Source organism: Vombatus ursinus, unplaced genomic scaffold, assembly GCF_900497805.2.
Source record: "Vombatus ursinus unplaced genomic scaffold, bare-nosed wombat genome assembly UNPS02014884.1, whole genome shotgun sequence".
NCBI classification, from domain to species: Eukaryota; Metazoa; Chordata; class Mammalia; order Diprotodontia; family Vombatidae; genus Vombatus; species Vombatus ursinus.
The window spans coordinates 289975-308939 of record NW_020954662.1 but is presented as its reverse complement, the minus strand read 5'-3'; the positions used below and the strand labels follow the sequence as shown (position 1 = coordinate 308939).

The following is an 18965-nucleotide window of genomic DNA, read 5'->3' as shown; positions in this document are numbered from 1 at the left end:
TGCCTCCATTTCTCATGGTTGTCTCTTCTGTCTCCCCTCCCCCTTCTTTATCTTCCGTTGTCTCCATCATCCATTGTCTCCATCTCCCCTTTGTCTCCATTATCCATTGCCTCTATTTCTCATGGTTGTCTCTTCTGTCTCCCTTCCCCCCTTCCTTTATCTTCCATTGTCTCCATCATCCATTGCCTCCATTTCTCATGGTTGTCTCTTCTGTCTCCCCTCCCCGTTCCCTCTTTCTTCCACTGTCTCCATCTCTCTTATTCCTCGTCTTTTCCATGTCACTTCCACTTCCTCTTTCCTCCATCTGCCATTGTCTCTGTCACTTCCACTTCCTCCAAATCCCTTTTGTCTCCATTTTTCCTGTTTTTCCTCTTACTTGCCACCTCCAGCTCCCCTGTGTTTCTAACATTCATCATCCATTTTTCCTCTTTTCCTGGACGTAGCCAGGTGGTGCAGTGGAAAATGTTGGACTTGGGGTCAGGAAGACCTGAGTTCAAATTCTGCCTCAAACACTTAACTATCTGTGTAATCCTGGACAAAACACTCGAACTCTGTCACCCTGTTTCCTCATTTGTAAAATGGGGATAATCATAGCACCTACCTTACAGTTTTGTTGAGAGAGGACCAAAGGAGACAACATATGTAATGTGCCTTGTTTCTTGTGTCTTCCTTCCCACCCCCACCTCTTCTCCTTCCCCCCCATCCTCCATTGTCTCTGTTACCTCTGACCTCGTTGTCTCCGTGTCCTGTTTCCCCTACTTTTGCCGTGCTCCATCTGCTCTTATTCCCTGTCTACCTTTCTGCTCCTCCTTAGAGGGCTTACAGGCCCAGGAAAGGAAGGGGGTCCTCCAGTGTGCTTGGTCAGGGTGATTCTGGGGGTGAAGTAGGCGACCTTTGCCTTGAAGGCCTGGAATGCCAATGGGTGTGGGCCTGTGGACTGTGGGAAGCATCTTCCCTCCCCTGTCTCTCACAGGTGACACTGGACTGTCCCAGTCACGATGAAATGCCCCGAGTGGACAAGCTGGTGGAAAAGATCATCCACTGTAGCTGCCAGGCTTGCGGCAAAGAGGCCAGCCACGAGGAGATGAGCTTTTTCACGCATGGCAGAGAGGAACACCCTGGCTCCCACGCTGGCCGCCATTCCCTTGAGGTTGAGGAACCCCCTGGTCCCACCCACCCGATGGAGGAGGGGGCTGAGGAGTGATTTCCTCCTTCCTTTTCCCTCCCCTTCCCCCATCCCCCTCCCTTGGAACTCTGCTTCCCACCTTTCTGTGGGGGAGAGGAGAGGCTGGGCCCCCACCCCCTCCCTGTGGTCATTGGATGGACTTGGACTGCTGCCCGGTTGTCACAGCAATTACTGAGAGTAGGGGGAAACAAGAATCCATGCTGCATATGTTAATATATTCTGAGGAGACTGGGGTGGGGGTGGGAGATGGGAACATTGGGGCTAAATGGGGTCCTTGGGGTTCATCTTTCTTTTTTGAAGGTTACATTGACTCAGCCCTTCAGTTACTTAGAGCCAGGGCTAGAGAAGTAGGAAGTGAAGGTCCCTGGCTAGGAGCTGGGCAGAAGGCATTGTACCCCCCCGGTGCCAGGGCCTCAGATGGAGCTAGGACAGGTGTATTGCCAAGGAATAGACGGGCGTTTTAAAAAATGTGGGCAGCGGCAGTAAGGAGGTGAGATTGCAGTGATGTGTAGATGTGTGGCATGGTGGGTGGGGTTGGGGATGGGGTGCAGCAATGTGGCATTGATTCTGGAGTGGGGGAAGCTGGAAGTGGGGAGAATCTTCTTCTCCCCTGGGATCCTCACGCATGGCTCCATAATTTGCTGGAGGGAACATCTGGGCACAGGGGAGGCCCAATCCCCAGGTCTTACTCTTGGCTTTGCTATAGAAACACCTTGGAGTGAGGGAAGAGATAACTTTCTCTGCCAGCCGAGTGGTGCAGATGAGGAGGAGGCTTTGGGTTAACCTTTCAGAAACAGTTCTCTGTCTTCTTCTGAAACACCCCAGCACCATCTGTGACCTACCCTCTTTGGTCCAAACCCTCTCCAGGCCATTCATTAGAGCCTAGCCTAGCCTAGGGAAGGAAGGGAGGTTTTTCTCTAAGATTAAGTGGAGCTTCCTCACCTGTCATCTTCTTTTGCGAGGCTGACCAGAGCTGCCCCTGTAGAAGTGGGGACCCCATTCTCAAAACCTTCCAGGAGGAAAGGCCTAGATCAGGAGAAAAGGATATCCTACCCCATTGGGAGGAGGAGAGGGGATGGAGAAACATGCCAACCTCCATCTGGGTGATCTAGAAGTCTTCGAGGGTTATACTGGGTTGAGTTGAAAGTGTGTTTGAACATATACACTTTTGGGGCTCATTGGGGGAGGCACAGTACCCCCCTCCCCAACTTCTGCTCCTGCTTCTTAACCAACTGCACTTTAATCCTGAGGGAGGGGGTAGAGGACATGGGAATCTCCAGAAGGGCTATTGTTATTTCCCAAGAAAGGGGGTGGGAGTACATCTGCTGCCTGGAAATGCCCCTGGCTCCCCCAAGACCATCCCAGAACTGCCTTTTTCCAGGGAAGTATTTGCCTCATCCATAAATGCACCCCCTTCTGTCCCCTCCCCAACCCTCATGACTCATGGCTGGAACTTGTAACCAGTAGCCTGTCTTCCCTTCTAAATAAAGAAGTTCAGTGTCCTTTTGTGAGCCACTGGTTGGTCATGTGGGCCTGGGCATTTGTGGGTTTTGGAGGTGGGTGGGAATGGTCAACATTTATCATTCAAAGAAAGGCAAACATAGCTTCTGCCCTCCAACTATTTACAAGCAACTATTTACAAACAAGATAGAGGCCCGATGGAAAGGAGAAAATGAGCAAAGGGAAGGCACCTCGTTATGGGGAATCTGGAAATGCTCTTTTTAGAATCGAGGGTGGAGGATCTGCGGCTGCCTGGTGGGGTTTGTTGGTAATGCACAGGTCATGGAGACCTAGGTGCTTACTGGCTGGGTGACCCTGGACAAGTCACTTAACCTCTGACTCTGCGTCCTCACCCATAAAGGGGTTGGATTTGATGTACTCTACAGACCTTTCCAGCTTGATATCTCTGATGCTCTATTCTCCTCCTCCAGGCAAGTTGGGAATATTTCTCCGAGGCCAGGCCCCTGGGGTTCCTTCTTTGCTGAGAGAAAGGGAAAATCAGAGGGGCCCAGGGCCTTCCAGGATACTCCTGCCATGATCTGTGGAAGTGGGAATTTGAGCTTGGATGGAATCATATTGTATGGAAAATGTACCCGACTCCTTGGTTTGGTGATGGGGCAGGTGGGGTCTAGTAATCACAGTAACAATAACTTCCCATAGTGTTTTAAGGTTTATAAAATGCTTTCTTCTTGACAGGCTTCAAGGGGAGTTAATAAAACAAATAACAGCTGGCCAGTGCGTAGCACTTAGAGGTTTTCTTGCTGTTGAGTCGTTTCAGTGGTGTCTGACTCTTCCTGACCCCATTTGGGGTTTTCTTGACAGAGATACTGGGGTGATTTCCCTTTTCCTTCTGCAGCTCATTTTACAAATGAGGAAACTGAGGTAAACAGAGTTAAGTGGCTTGCCCAGGGTCACACAGCTAGGAAGTGTCTGAGGCTAGAATTGAACTCAGGTCCTCATGATCTATCCACTGCATCACCTAGCTGCTCCCTTTGAGGTTTGCGAAATGCTCCACAAATTTTATTTTATCCTCACAACAATTCTGAGAGGTAAGATGCTATTATTATCCTCATTTTACAGATGAAACTGAGGCAAGCAGAGGGCAAATGACTTGCCCAGGGTAAGTATCTGAGGTTGGATTTGAACTCGGGTCATTCTAGCTTCATCTATCGGATGAGAGGACCAAGTCATTGAGGGATGAAATGAAATGAACTCCCCTAAATCACAGAACTAATACATGGCTGAGCCATGGTTCAAACTCAGGTCATGGGATCCTAGCTCTAGAGGTAAACTGGAGGTCAGAGGTCATCCAGTCTAACTCCCTTATTTGACAGGTGAGGGAACTGAGGCCCAGGAGATAGTGACTTGCCCAATACAGACTGGATTCAACCCACATCCTCTGACCTGAGAACCAGTACTCCCACCACTCTACCACGTCCTGTCATACCAACTCCAGGACTTCTTCCACATGACCTTTGGTTGCCCATGGGCACAGGAATGGACACTAGATGAGAACCAAGCAGAGAAACAGGATTTCAGAGCTGGAGGAATCCTCTAAAGATTTATCTTCATCCCTGTTCCTTCTACTTAAGACAGGCTCAGGGACCATGTTACTAAACCAATCCTGTGGAAAGACTACTAGGTTGGAAGTCAGACCACTTGGGTTCAAATCTCCCCCTTTTTAAATCACATACTATCTGTATGGCCTTGGAAAAATGCTTTGTCTCTCTGTGTCTCAGTTTCTTCATCTATAAAATTAAAAGATTGGCCCAGATGACCTCTGAGGTTCCTTCCTGTACCTTATGATCCTACGAAGCATATCTAGCCCCAATTAGTCTTCCATTAATTATCCTTTTTACCACTTCTTACTCTAATCAGTTTCCTTATCTGTAAAAATGAGCTGGAGAGGGAAATGGCAAACCACCCCAGCATCTCTGCCAAGAACTCCAAATGGGGTCATGGAGAGTTGGACACACCCGAAAAATGACTGGACAACACACTCCAGTAAGATCTCAAGAAGGAAAGAACCAGTTGCTCCCAAAAGAAGATGGAAACTTGCTGTGACTTTGAGACCCCCCAAAACTAAAGGCCTTAATTTTTCTATCTACAAAATAGGATTTTTCCCCATCCCCTCTTTCCCTGACAGGCATATGTTGAGCGAATGCCATCTTTAAAACCTCGAGTCCTACCAGAAAAAAAAATCAACATTAGTAATTTGTTGTGTTTTTAAGAGGAAACGGTCTATACATTTGGTTCCACACAACAGAGGAAGAAACATACTTCACTCCTCTTGGTAAAGAGGTGGGGGGCCATGGGGATGGAATGTCACATATACTACAAGAAGGAGTCACTTTGTTAGTTGGATTTTGCTAAAAATTTCCTTTGTTACAAGGAAGAGTTCAGTGTGTGTCTGTGTGTGTGTGTCGGGAAAGGAATCTGATGTTAAACTACTCCAATGGATCTGTGATCTCAACAATGTGGATGTCCCCTCCAATGATGCAATTTGCCACTAACCCATGGCTATGTGATTGTGACCTTTGCTCATGTTCCCTCCTAAGGTTGCCTCAGAAAGTCCACTCAGTAGACTGGGCAGGGGATCTTAATCTCTTTTTAACAACACTGAGGGATACTAGTGTAGCTGATTGGTCATCTCTGTCTGATCTTAAAAACAAAGGCTATTTTTTTCTTACTATAGATTGGGATGGGGGAGGAGAAAAGGTCTGAGAATATGACAACTCCAAGGAGTTGTCATTATCATTGTCCCCACAAGGTGGCATCACTGCTTTGGGAGAATCTAATTTAGAAGGAGTCAGGAGGTTTGAGTGTTTCTATCGCACTGGAGCCAGGCAGGTTCCTTCCCAGGGAATACCAATCCAATCACTTAACAGGGAGGTGGGAAGCTGCAGTTTTCTAGGAATATTCTTGATCTGGGAGACAACAAGCCTGACTATTATATCTCTGATGCTTCATAACATTGAGAGATGATGTAACCCCGCTGCTTCTGAGTTACCTCATCTCTAAAACCCTTTTTACAGGAATAATGAGCCTGGGAGCATCTGGGACAGCTACATCTAGATGGGGAACTGATTCACTGTCCACTAAGTTAATGCAGCATGGCCAGGCAGACTTGGGGGAGGGGGAGGAATGCAGGCATGCAGGTATTATCCAGAGTCCCCCAACTTTCCAAGCCTTTTTGACTTTGAAGGAACTTCATACTGGGGAAAGCCATAGAGAGGTTTGAACAACCATGACCTCTCCATAGAGAGGTCCATTCTCTCTAGCCAAGCTCAGCAGGAACCTTGGTACAAGAATGCTGGGCCTTCAGCCCCTGGAAGCAAAAATTTAGAAGTGAGAACACTTGTTTCTCCGTCATGACTCCCGCCCCTTACCATACACAGAGCATTATCTGCCTTGTACCACTTTTCTTCCCATTATCCCCTCCAACTACTAGAAAGTGGGCAGCAAAGAAAGAACCTAATCATTTGGCCACAATTCCTATCACAGCCTGCTGTATCTTGCTTGAACTCCTATCTGTGTTTTTAATAACATGTTTGATAATGCTATTAAAGAACATGATTTTTTTTTTAGTGGGGCATTCGAGGTTAAGTGACTTGCCCAAGGTCACACAGCTAGTAAGTATCAAGTGTTTGGTCTGAGACCGGATTTGAACTCAGGTCCTCCTGACTTCAGGGCCAGTGCTCTATCCACTGCCCCACCTAGCTGCCCCAAAGCACATGATCTTTAAATATGATTTGTGACCATGCCTTAAGTGTTCAGTTTAGGATTGAGAAGGGAAGATAACTCAAAGGGAGAAGAAATTTTCTCCAATTTACATTTGGGGACAAACCAATGAAAGAACCTGAAATTTTAGTTATAGTCTCAAGAATTCTACCTTTTTTTTTTTTTTTAACCCAGAGAGAGAATTAAAAAGGAAACAAGCCTACGAAGGGAGAGGTGAAGGGGGTTGGTATATTTGTATCTAGGTACACCTTTGGCACTGTTGTGGCTGACACTTACTCTGTTCTGTCATAAAACACTCTACACAACCTACTATATACCTATGACCCCTACCACACATGGGAAATGCCACCCAACCAAGAGTTTTGAGCAAAAATAAATGGAAAAGATCTTGGAAACCTCAGGTGAGAAGAGCAAGTAGGATTCGGGGGCCATTGGGGGGCAGAGATGTGGGGCTTCCAGAATTTTTCCAACATGTCATAGAATCTCAGAATTGGAAAGGAGTTTTCTCCCTTTCCTGTGGCATTTGGAGTCAGGGGACATGGGTTCAAATCCTAGCTCTTGGGCTAGGCATTTTCCTCAGCCTCATTTTCCTCATCTGCAAAATAAGGCTTGTATTAGATGCCCTCTGAGGTAACTTTCAGCTCAAAGTCTATGTTCCTACCTACCTTAGTCCACACTCTACTTGAGCATGATTCCCGCTATTCCCAACATTCCCAGCAAGTGACCAATCTGAAGACCTTCAGTGGTGGGGGACTCACTACCTACCTGGTAAAGGATAGCACATCGGACCTGGAGTCAGTAAGACATTACATCAAATCTGGCCTCAGACACTTATTGACTGTGTGACCCTGGGCAAATAATTTAGTCTCTCTGCCTCATTTCTTCATCTGTAGAATGGGGATAATAACACCTACCTACCTATCTACCAGAAGTGTGGAGAAGACAAAATAAGATAACTCATGGAGCTATATAAATGCTATTTTAAGTTACCTATTTATTTTTTATTACTATAAACTTGACAAAGAGCAACAAATATGAACATTTGTTTTTAGAAAGAATATAAGGAGACAATCATACAATGAACTCCCGAATCTCTTATAAAGAGCTTGAGCTCTTTGACATGACCTTGGGTAGGTCACTTCACTTCATTGTCCCCAGATCCCCAGGTGGCCCAAATTTTGGGCAGCTCTCATTGTTAGGAAGTTTGTCTTAACCAGGAAGGAACCTTAAACTAACTTTCTGCAATTTCCACCTATTGACCCTGATTGTGCTCTCTGCAGCCGAGCAGAGAGACTGTACCCGTGACAGTCTAGCTGCTTGAAGGAACTTGTGCTAGGCTCTGAAGATCTTTTAAGATGTCCTTCTGCTCCGACAAGAGACTGCAGCAGGAAATGTGACCCAATATGATTCTAAACTCTTCGTCCCGTAGAGTACTCTCCAGGCATCCTTCTACGGGCTCGGGAGCGTCTCCTCTCTCCTCCCGCCTCTGGGGTCCCCCGTGGCGCCGCACCCATGAGGGGAGGGAGCTTTGACAGCCCCCATAGGGCATCGGCTTCCTGGTTGTCTCCACTCTGGCCAGAGTGAGGTCTTTGGCTCCAGCTCCCTCCGGCACTCAGGGCGGGAGGAGGCACCTGTGCCTGGCTCCTGCGCTTGCGGTCCTCAGCTATCCAGGATCCAGCCCCTTACCCCACAGGGCCGGGAGCGAGGAGCGGGGAACGTGGAGCAGGAAGCGGGGAGCCGGGAGGCAGTTCCAGGTCCGCCCTCTCTCCCCCCAAATCCACGCCCCTCACCCCCACCCCCGCCCTCGGTGGCAGCAGCGCCTGTTGCAGTGGCCTGGAGCGCAGCCCAGGTAGGGGCCGGCAGGAGAGAGGCACGCGCGCGGAAAGGGACCGGGTAGGGTGCGGGACCGAGGCTCGGAAAACCCTCTCTGGGCATTAGGGTTGGGGCGCTCAGCCACCGACCAGCTCTAACCGGCTGTGCCCCAGCGCCCGACTCCTCCTCACTGCAGACCCATTGCGGGTTGCCCGGCTCCCTAACCCATCAGCTAGACCAGCTGCCTTCGGCTTCTGGTCTCTAGCTCTGGAGCAGACTCCTTAGCCCCCTCCCCTCCCCGCGCTCCTCAGGCCACGCCCCTTCATCCCCTGGGGAGGCATCCCTTGAGTGCGGGTGCAGGGCTGAGAGTGTAGGGGCCTCACGGCTCTCTCCAACCTGGTCCCCCGGACCTGCGCGCCCCTGCCTCCCTTTTCGGTCCCTTTCCTGTTCCACCCTCCCTCGTTCCACCTGGTTCTCACCTTCCCGACCCTTTCCCATCATCGCCTCCCCCCCACCCCTCAGTCCCGCGGTGCAGCGCGCTTCCCTTCGGTGCTGTCCTCGGCTCCGCATGCCCCTGGCAAGCTCCCATCCTCGCTCCTAAATTCGGCTTTTCTGGTGCCTTCTCGGCGTGCAGCGCGCTCCCCAGCGCGCCCCCAAGTTCATCTCACAGCCCACGTTGCACTTCGTTCTCATCTTCATCTTCCTTCTCAACCTCGTGCGCCCCCTGCCACTGCCATCTCTTGTCCCTTGTACCCTTTCATCCATAAAATGGGCAACCGATCATAATAGAAAGCCGACCTCGCCAGGAGCAGACCCCTTGCTTGCTCGGACTCCAGGATGCACCTTCCTCTCCCTCCCAGCCACATTGCACCTCATTAGCACTTCCCTTTGGTTCTATTTCCTCAGGGCCTCGAACCTCCTATCCCCTCGGGTTACTCCGTGTGTCCACCCTCGCCCCAGCCCGCGTTACGGCCGCCATCTCTCCCTCGCCCTTTTTCTCAGCGCCGTGGGGGGCCCCCAATATCGCCACCTTCTACCCTGTTTGCCCCCTCATCCCTTCTGCTCCTAGCACCCCACACCCCCGCCCCAACTTGGTGCCTTCGTCCGACCAGTGCCAGTCATCACTGCCGCCCTTACCCATGGCCTTGGAGCTGGGTCTGGCCAACAGCAGTAGCTCGAGCTTGGGGGCTCCCGAGGGCAACGGATGGGTGGCCGCCCTCCTGTGTGTCATTATCGCTCTGACTGCGGGGGGCAACTCGCTGCTCATCCTGCTCATTTGCACGCAGCCGGCTCTACGCAGCACTTCGAACTACTTTCTGGTGTCTCTCTTCACGTCGGACCTGCTGGTGGGGCTGGTGGTGATGCCGCCCGCCATGCTTAACGAGCTGTATGGCCGCTGGGTGCTGGCACGCAGCCTTTGCCTGCTCTGGGTGGCCTTCGACGTTATGTGCTGCAGCGCCTCCATCCTCAACCTGTGCCTCATAAGCCTGGACCGCTACCTGCTCATCCTGTCTCCTCTGCGGTACAAGGGACGCATGACCCCGTGCCGGGCCCTGGCCCTCATCCTGGCCGCGTGGAGCCTGGCCGCCCTGGCCTCCTTCCTGCCCACGCACATGGGTTGGCACCAGCAGGGTGGCCTGATGTCCCCCAACGCCACTGCCGAGGCCGCCTGGGCTGACCTGGCCCCTGGGGGGCAGTGCCGCCTGCTGGCCAGCCTGCCCTTTGTCCTAGTGGCTTCAGGGCTCACCTTCTTTCTACCTTCTGTGGCCATCTCCTTCACTTACTGTCGGATCCTGGTGACTGCTCGGAAGCAGGCTGTGCAGGTGGCCTCCCTTGCCACCAACATGGAGGCCTTGCAGGTAACTGAGAATGCTGGGCAACAGGCCATCCTCTCTCCCACCTTCATTCCTTCCTCTCCATCTCTAGGAGGCCTAGGTCACAGAGAATCATAAAATCTTAGGGGATCTCTGTATGTTTCTTTCTGGACATTTATAGGTTCAGTGTTGGAATTGGAATTGAAAAATAACAGCTTGAATTTATTACAGTGCTTTAAGATATGCAAAAGTGCTTTCTCCATGACCTTGTGAAGCGGAGAATACAAGTGTTACCATCCTTATTTTACAATGAGGAAACTCCATTTTATACATGAGGCCTCTGAGAGGTGAAGGCAGTAGTCAGGATTTTGAACTCAGGGCAGATTCCCCCACACTTTCCATTAGAGATTAGACCACCTAGCCTTTCTTGGGGAGGCTTTCACATAGAGAGTAGGAACAAGCCAGAAGGGCTTGCTCTAAATTCCTCCATTTTCTTCAATTTCAAGGAAGAGACCCAGTTATAATGCCTGTTTCTTAGGCCACAAGCTTCTGCTCTCTAATTATTTCTGCTGCTGGTATTGGTGGTGGGAGTGGAATCAGCTTCTGGTTTAGCTATACTCAAACATGGTCTCTTGATTATCCATCCAGGCATTAAATTGTCTCTTTTTTTAGGTGGGAAGATCAGTCTGACTAGGGCTAGATTCCTGAATTCTAGAGAGGGTGGACAGAATCCTGGGCTTTTATTGCCTCAGTTTCCTCATCTGCAAAATAGACCCTGTACTTGTACTGCCTATCTCACAAGGCTTTGGGGAAAAATATTTTGTTAACTGAAAACCATAATAGAAATATAAAACTGCATCCCTGCTTTAAACTCCAAGGCAGGCTCCATCCTCTACACCAGAGGTGTCAAACACAGCCAGAAGGCCACATGTGGACCACAACACTCATGAATGGTCCCAAACCAGATTAAAATGGAATTGGGAAACATTTCGTAAAATAAATAAAAATACAATAGAACACGGATAATGTTAATATGTGGTTTTCTAGGTCAATATGTGGTCTGCAGGGACCCTTATGTATGGTTTAGTGGCTAATTGAATTTTGATATCACTACATTATGCCCCACTGCCTCAGCAGGTATTTAATAAATAAATGCATGTTGAATTGAATTGAATTGATTTGTAATGAGATTGTGAGCAGCAGAAAGGCCTATCCTGGTTTCCTGTGGAAACATGGACGGTGTGTTATTTAAGCTGGACTCAGGAAGATTGATTTAAGTTTAAATACCGTTTATGACACTTATTAGTTTTATGGTACCGAGTAAGTCACAATCTGTGAAGTCTCAGTTTCCTTATCTGTCAAAGAGGAATAATAATACTTATAGTCTCTTCCTAATAGAATGTTGCAGGCTGTATTTATCTGGAAACAACTTGTATTGAAAGGAGGAGTACACAAAGCAATTTGTCTCTGCTACAATCCATTCTTCCTTAAGGAAGAGTAGTCAGGTCTCAACTTTACTCTGAGGCAGGGTACTTGGATTGAACTGGACCTGTTTGGATTGGACTGGATTGAACTGGATTAGACTGGACTGGACAGGATAGCATTGGATTGGATCAGACTGGATTGGAATGGACTGTACTGCATTAGATTGAACAGGGTAGGATTGGATAGGATATGATTGAATTGGGTTGGATTGAATTGGACTGGGCTGGGCTAGATAAGTTAGTATTGGCCTAGATTGGACTGAATTTAACTGGACTTGTAAAAGGGCTGCATGTCAGGAATGATGCAGAGGAGATTCTTGGTTAGGTATATGTCTGGACTGGATTTTCACTAAAGTTCCTGCCAACTTGGAGACAATAGGTCTTTGAGGGGATGTTCTTCTCAATGGGAGGGAATGAAGGCACATCCTTTCTAGTTTTAACATTTTGTGTTCCAAGGCTCCTCCCATCTCTGACATTCTCTGTTCTAAAGGCCTTCCCAGCTCTGACATCCTAAGGGCCTAAGGGCCCTCCCAGATCTGGCATTTCTGTTTCTAAGGACCCTTCCAGCTCTGACTTTCTGAGTTCTGTCATGGTCTGGAATTCTATGTTCTAAGGTCCCTTCTAAGGCTGACATTTTAGCAGTGTGGCTCAGGAGAAAGAGTTCTAGTTTGGAGTCAGGAAATAGGGTTCAAATCCCACCTCTGCCACTTTGTGACCTTAGGTAAGGCATATATCCTCTCTGGTGCTTCAGTGTCTTCATCCACAAAATGTGAGAAATGACCTCTAAGGTCATTTCCCATTCTAGATCCTATGATCCTTTGTTCTAGGATTCCCAGCAGCTGTACGTGTACAAAATTGTTCAGAGGAAATTTCAGTACCATGGACAGGACCTCTCTCTCCTGAAGGCTGCTAGCGCTGAAGTGAGTCCTAGGGGTAGAATGAGAGGAAAGCCAAAAGGGCAGGGAGACCCTTTTTGGGAAGTGATGTCAAGGACTCTTGGAGGCTGATGGAATGGGACATAACAAGTAGATGTGGAGTAAAAAATGAAGAGTTTGAATCCTAGGTTCTGCTTCTTGCTACTTCTTGGGCAAGTCAGTTAACTTGAGGAGTCTCAGTTTCCTCATCTGTAAATGAGGAAATTGGAATAGATTATATCCAAGTAGTCTCTGTTCTTATGGTCTATGTTCTAAAGTATATTGCAGTTCTGTCTTTACATAATCTAAGGTCCTTTCTAACTCTGGCATTCTGTGTTACATGATTCTGTAACATGTTAAGTGTTGAGGCACTGGTGGGACCCTGGAATGAGATGGGGGTCTATGACTTCTCTTCTACTGTCCACAGACAGAAATACCCCTACTCCCAGCCTCTAGAGGTGGCCTGGACACATGTTCCCCTTCCCATGTTCTCCCAAGTGGTTGTGGCCACTTTCTGACCCTCTCATTTCTGATTGATTGGATTGGACTGGATAACTTTTTTTTTTAACAGTACTTATTTTAAAAAATTTATTTATTTGTAGTTTTCGACATTCACTTTTATAAGTTTTTGAGTTCTAAAATCTCCTCCTCCCTCCCCAAGACAGCATGTAATCTGGTATAGGCTATATGTATACAATCATATTAAATATATTTCCACATGAGTCATGTTGTAAAAGAAGAATCAGAACAAAAGGGAAAAACCATGAGAAAGAAAAACAAAAACAAATAAAAAAAAAGAAAATAGTATGCTTCAATCTGCATTCAGACTCCATAGTTCTTTCTCTGGATGTAGATAGCATTTTATATCATGAGTCTTTTTGGAATTGTCTTAGATCCTTGCATTGCTGAGAAGAGCTAAGTCTATCAAAGTTGGTCATTGCACAATGTTGCTGTTACTGTTTACAATGTTCTCCTAGTTCTGCTTACTTAACTCAGCATCAGTTCATGTAAGTCTTTCCAGGTTTTTCTGAAGTCATCTTACTTGTTATTTCTTATAGCATAATAACATTTCATCACAATCATATACCACAACTTATTCAGCCATTCCCCAATTGAAGGGCATCCCCTCAATTTCCATTTTTTTGTCACCACAAGAGATACTATAAATATTTTTGTACATGTGAATCCTTTTCCCTTTTTGATGATCTTTTGGGATACAGACCTAGTAGTGGTATTGCTGGATTAAAGGGTATGCAGAGTTAGATTGTCCTTTGGGCATAGTTGAAAATTGCTCTCCAGAATGGTTGGATCAGTTCACAAGTCCACCAACAAGCATTAGTGTTCCAATTTTCCCACATCTTCTCCAACATTTATCATTTTCCTGTTTTGTCATGTTAACCCAATCTGATAGGTGTGATGTGGTACCTCAGAGTTGTTTTAATTTGCATTTCTCTGATCAATAGTGATTTAGAGCATTTTTCATATGACTATAGATGACTTTAGTTTCTTCATCTAAAAACTACCTGTTCATATCCTATGACCATTTATCAATTGGGGAATGACTTGTATTCTTATAAATTTGACTCAGTTCTCTACATATTTTAGAAATGAGGCCTTTATCAGAGACACTGGCTATTAAAAAATGTTTCCCAGCTTTCTGCTTCCCTTCTAATCTTGGTTGCATTGGCTTTGTTTGTGCAAAACCTTTTTAATTTAATGTAATCAAAATTATCTATTTTGCACTTTATAATGTTCTTTATCCCTTGTTTGGTCATAAATTCTTCTGTTTTCCGTAAGTCTGACAGGTAAACTATTTCTTGCTCTCCCAATTTGCTTATAGTATCACCCTTTATCTCTAAATTGTATACCCATTTTGACATTATTTTGGTATGCAGCATAAGATGTTGGTCTATGCCTAGTTTCTGCCATACTATTTTACAGTCTTTTTTAGCAGTTTTTGTCAAAGAGTGAGTTCTTATCCCAGAAGCTGGAGTCTTTGGGTTTATCAAACAGTAGATTACTATAGTCATTGACTATTGTGTCTTGTGTACCTAACCTATTCCACTGATCCCCCACTCTATTTCTTAGCCATTACCAAGCAGTTTTGATGATTGCTGTTTTATAATATAATTTAAGGTCTGCTATGGCTGGGCCACCTTCCCTTGCATTTCTTTTCGTTAATTCCCGTGATATTCTGAACCTTTTGTTCTTCCAGATGAATTTTGTTATTATTTTTTCTAGCTCTGTAAAATAATCTTTTTGGTAGTTTGATTGGTATGGCACTGAATAAATGAATTAATTTAGGTAGAATTGTAATTTTTGTTATATTAGCTAGGCCTATCCATGAGCAACTGTTATTTTTCCAGTTATTTAGATCTGATTTTATTTGTGTGAAAAGTGTTTTGTAATTGTAGAACCAGATAACTTTGGATTGGATTGGATTGACTTAGATTAGACTGGACTGGACTGGCTTGAACTGGACTGGACAGGGTAACTTTGGATTAGATCGGACTGGCTTGGGTTAGATGGGACTGGACTAGCTTGACGTAGACTGGATTGGACTGGACCAGACAAGATAGGATAGGATAGCTTTGGGGTGGATTAGACAGGACTGGGCTGGACAAAATAGTATTGGATTGGATTCATGGAAAGGCTGTATGTCAGGAATAATACAGAGAAAACTCCCTTCCCCTCTGTGGCTCAAATTGCTGGGGACCTTGGTAAGAGATACCAAAACCTAGGGACCTTCCCACTCAGCTGGCCTGGAATTCCATATACATTACCCATAAGCATAGATAATGCAACACACAAGTTGATAGTCATTTATACAGCAATAGCTCATACTTATAAGGCACTGACAGTTTATGTAGTGCTTGCCCTACAAGGCTGTTTTGATATGGAGCCAAAGCCTAGGTTTGAGTTCTGCCTCTGATAAAGAATAGCTCTGTGACTCTGGGAAGGTCTCTTTCCTAGATGACCTCAAAGTTCTCATATATGTGATGGAGGAATTAAAACGGATGCTTTTTAAGGTCCAGTCTCTGCTTTGGAGTTTGCTGCAGTTTTCTCTTCTGTATAGTGAAGGGGTTGGAATATTGGGTTCACTTTCTGGAATCACAATTTAAGAAGGATATTAATAGCTGCAAAGTGTCTTTGTCATGTAAGCATTAGTTGGAGGAGCTGGGGTTGTTTTGCTTGGAGAAGACTAGGTGGGGGTGTGTGTGTGTGTCGTGATATCTAGCTTCAAGTATTTAAAAAAGTGGTGTGGAAAAGGGATTAGATTAGTATTGCCTGACCTCAGAATAAGAAAGAATGGGAAGAAATTTCAGAGAAGCAGAATTAGTTCTGTGTAAGGAAATCTACTTGAAAATAATTTAGAGTAGAAGGGGCAGCTAGGTGGCGCCATAGTGCACAGAGCATTGGGGTGGGAATCAGTAAGACTCAACTCCATGAGTTCAAATCCAGCCTCAGACACTAGCTGTGTGAACCTGGGAGAGTCACTTAACCCTGTTTGCCTCAGTTTCCTCATCTGTAAAATGTACTGGAGAAACCCCTCCAGTATCTTTGCCAAGAAAACTTCAAATGGAGTCATGAAAGAGTCAGACACAACTAAAACAATTCAACCTCAATAAAAGTCTAGTGAGTTGTCTTGGGAAGTAGTGGGTTTCCTTTCACCAGGAGTCTTCAAGTGAAACATCAGGGACTAATTGTTGAGCAAAGGTAGGTAGTTGGATTAGATGGATGAGAAAGGATAGGAATAAAGCATTTATTAAGTGCCTACTATGTGTTAGGCACTGTGCTAAGCACAGCTCAGTATATTATCCTATTTTATCCTCAAAACAACCCTGGAAAGTAGGTGCTATTATTATACTGATTTTACAGTTAAGGAAACTGAGACAGATAGAAGTTAAGTGACTTGCCCAGGGTCACACAGCTAATAAGTGCCTGAGGCCAGATTTGAACTCAGGTTTTCCTGACTCCAGGCCCAATGCTATTCACTGTGCTGCGTGAATGAATGGAATAGAAAAATTGGAATTAACCACCCCCCTCCCCCGCACCTTTTTTTTTTTTTTAGGAACATATCTCTAAGCACACACACAAATCCCATGACAGCAAATACAATGAGTGTTTTTATAGATCAGAAATATTTCCAAGCTTCTTATTTCAAAGCCATCTTTAGTGAAATACAGTTTGACCCAAATGAAAGAATTAGAGAGTACTTTGGATGGGCCTGGACCAGGGCTGGGGAGCCTATGGCCTTCTAAATCCTTAAGTGCGGCCTTTTGACTGAATCCAAATTTTACAGAATAAAGGTCATTTACAGAATTTTACAGAATAAAATTTGGATTCCGTCAAAGGGCTGCACTTAAGGATTTAGAAGGCCACATGCTCCCCACCCCTGTTGACTCTTGTGCTTCAGACATGAAAATGAAGCCTCCCCCGGCTGTACCGTTGGCGTTCTGACATGTGTTTCTACCCCCAGTGGTGGGACTGGGATACACTGAGCCACCCAGAGTCACAAATTCCCACTTGTGAGCAAGGTCATTTCTTTTTTTTTGGGTGAGGCAATCAGGGTTAAGTGACTTGCCTAGAGTCACACAGCTAGTGAGTGTTATGTGTCTGAGGTCAGATTTGAACTCAGGTCCTCCAGAGCCGGTGCTCTATCCACTGTGCCACCTAGCTGCTCCACAGCAAGGTCATTTCTAGGATGACTGGTCGGGGTCAAGGGTCAGTCTGCAGATGAGGTTAGGGCTTAGTCTGAAGTCAGGTTTGGAGAGGTCAGGCTGGGGGTGGTGCTAGAGGAGCACCTCTGTGGCAGAGTGAAGGGTCAAACTGCGGCTATCCCTTGGGGATCCTCAAAGGCATGTGTCCCTCGCAGGTGCCAAGGACTCCAAATCTAGCAGCGTCGGCCTCCAGTGAGAACAGACGGTTCGCTGCCAAGCACAGCAGGAGGGCTCTGAAGGCCAGCTTGACACTGGGCATCCTTCTGGGCATGTTCTTTGTGGCCTGGCTACCTTTCTTTGTAGCCAATGTGATCCAGGTAAGTCCTGAGCATTCCCGAGGGCAGGGTTTGGGGAGGAAAACGCCAAGGCGGTTTAGAGCCTCAAACATGAAACAAACTCTGGGGGCTTCCTTCTTGAACCAGGAATATTGGAGAGGGCGGGTGGGTGTATGGGTGATGCTCAAATAGAGAGACCTGGGTTCCCTGCTGAGTAAATGGCCATAAAAGATGTTGTAGCTGGACAAGTTCCAATCAGATCCAGTTAGTTCCAAATTCCAACCAGACATCTGATATCACTTCCCAAGAGGAAGTACTCTACCCTGGTCAGACCACATCTGGAGTATGATGCTCCCTTATGGGCCCAGAAAGGACTTCAGCAAGTTATAGTGTGTCTGCAGGAGGCTGTCCAGGTTGGCAAGGGCTCTGGGGAACATGCCAGATGAGGACAGGTTGAAGGAACGGGATTTGTTTAGCTCAGAGATCACAAGAGACCTGGAGGAGAAGGGCATGACCACTGCTTCTCAGTATTAAAAGAGCAGCAACATGGAGGAGGAATTAGGTTTGTCTGTCCATAGAGGGCAGAACCAGGAGATGTGGGTGGGAGTTACAGAGGCAGAGTCAGGCTGAGGGTCAGGACAACCTTCCTACCGACTGGAGCTGTCCAAGGATGGAATGAGATGCCTCAGGGAGGTAGCAGATTTCTTTTCATCAGTGGAGTGCTGAGTGAAAGATGGATGGCCACTCATTAGAGATGTTAGAGAGGACATTCCTGGACCACATGGCCCTGAGATGGCACCTAGCTCTGACATTCTTTGATTCTGGGGGAAATTGTCTAAAGAACCAGGAGAGGAAATTAGAGGATCTCTTTCTACCAGGCCCACAGCTAATGAGTATCCTCTATGGCTTAGGGGAAGGAGGGGGCCTTCCCATAGGTAGGGGGATGACGTCAGACTCACTGGGGTGGTGGGGTCTAGAGAGTTAGGGCTTGTTGATGGCTATTAGTGAACCATTCTGGATGGGATTCCGGTAGCTAGATGGAGCCTGGGGGACTGTCTCCAAACTCCAATCTGTTACCTGTCACTGGGGTAGTCACCCAGGGATGAATGAGGCACATTCACATGGCCTTTTCTGGGGAGGCCTGATCGCAGAACCCCGATATCCTCAGGCAACAGGGGAGGAGAAGAAATGCATCTATAAGTCCTGGGAAAGGAAGAAGCCTGGCCACGTGGAAGAAGGAATGACAGATTTGTGGTCAAGAGACCTGGCTTGGCCGTTTGCTAGATTCATATAATGTTAGATCAGTGAGGGACCTTAGACTATGGAAGGTCTGAACTGGGAGAGACCTTAATATGTCAGAGGTGGGAGGGGCCTTAGAACACTGGATGTCAGAGCTGGGAGGGCCCTTAAAACAAAGAGTATCAGAGCTGGGAGGGGCCTTAGAACACAGGATGTCAGAGCTGGGAGGGCCCTTAGAACACTGGAAGTCAGAGCTGGGAGGGCCCTTAGAACACTGGA

The 18965-nt window shown here is 46.8% G+C and overlaps 2 protein-coding genes across 2 annotated transcripts in view; both read left to right on the top strand.

Annotated features, from left to right (window-relative positions):
• The window catches only part of LOC114028545 (neuroblastoma suppressor of tumorigenicity 1-like), a 19570-nt gene extending 16873 nt beyond the window's left edge, over positions 1–2697 (top strand). Inside the window, exon 4 of the mRNA XM_027842811.1 lies at positions 974–2697. Coding sequence (XP_027698612.1) covers positions 974–1204 — 231 coding nt within the window. The 3' untranslated portion in view covers positions 1205–2697. The remainder of the gene's footprint in view (positions 1–973) is intronic.
• A 6681-nt stretch (positions 2698–9378) lies between these two features.
• The window catches only part of LOC114028486 (5-hydroxytryptamine receptor 6-like), a 10753-nt gene continuing 1166 nt past the window's right edge, over positions 9379–18965 (top strand). The window contains exons 1-2 of the mRNA XM_027842745.1: positions 9379–10098; positions 17328–17489. Of these exons, the coding sequence (XP_027698546.1) occupies positions 9379–10098; positions 17328–17489 (882 nt within the window). The remainder of the gene's footprint in view (positions 10099–17327; positions 17490–18965) is intronic.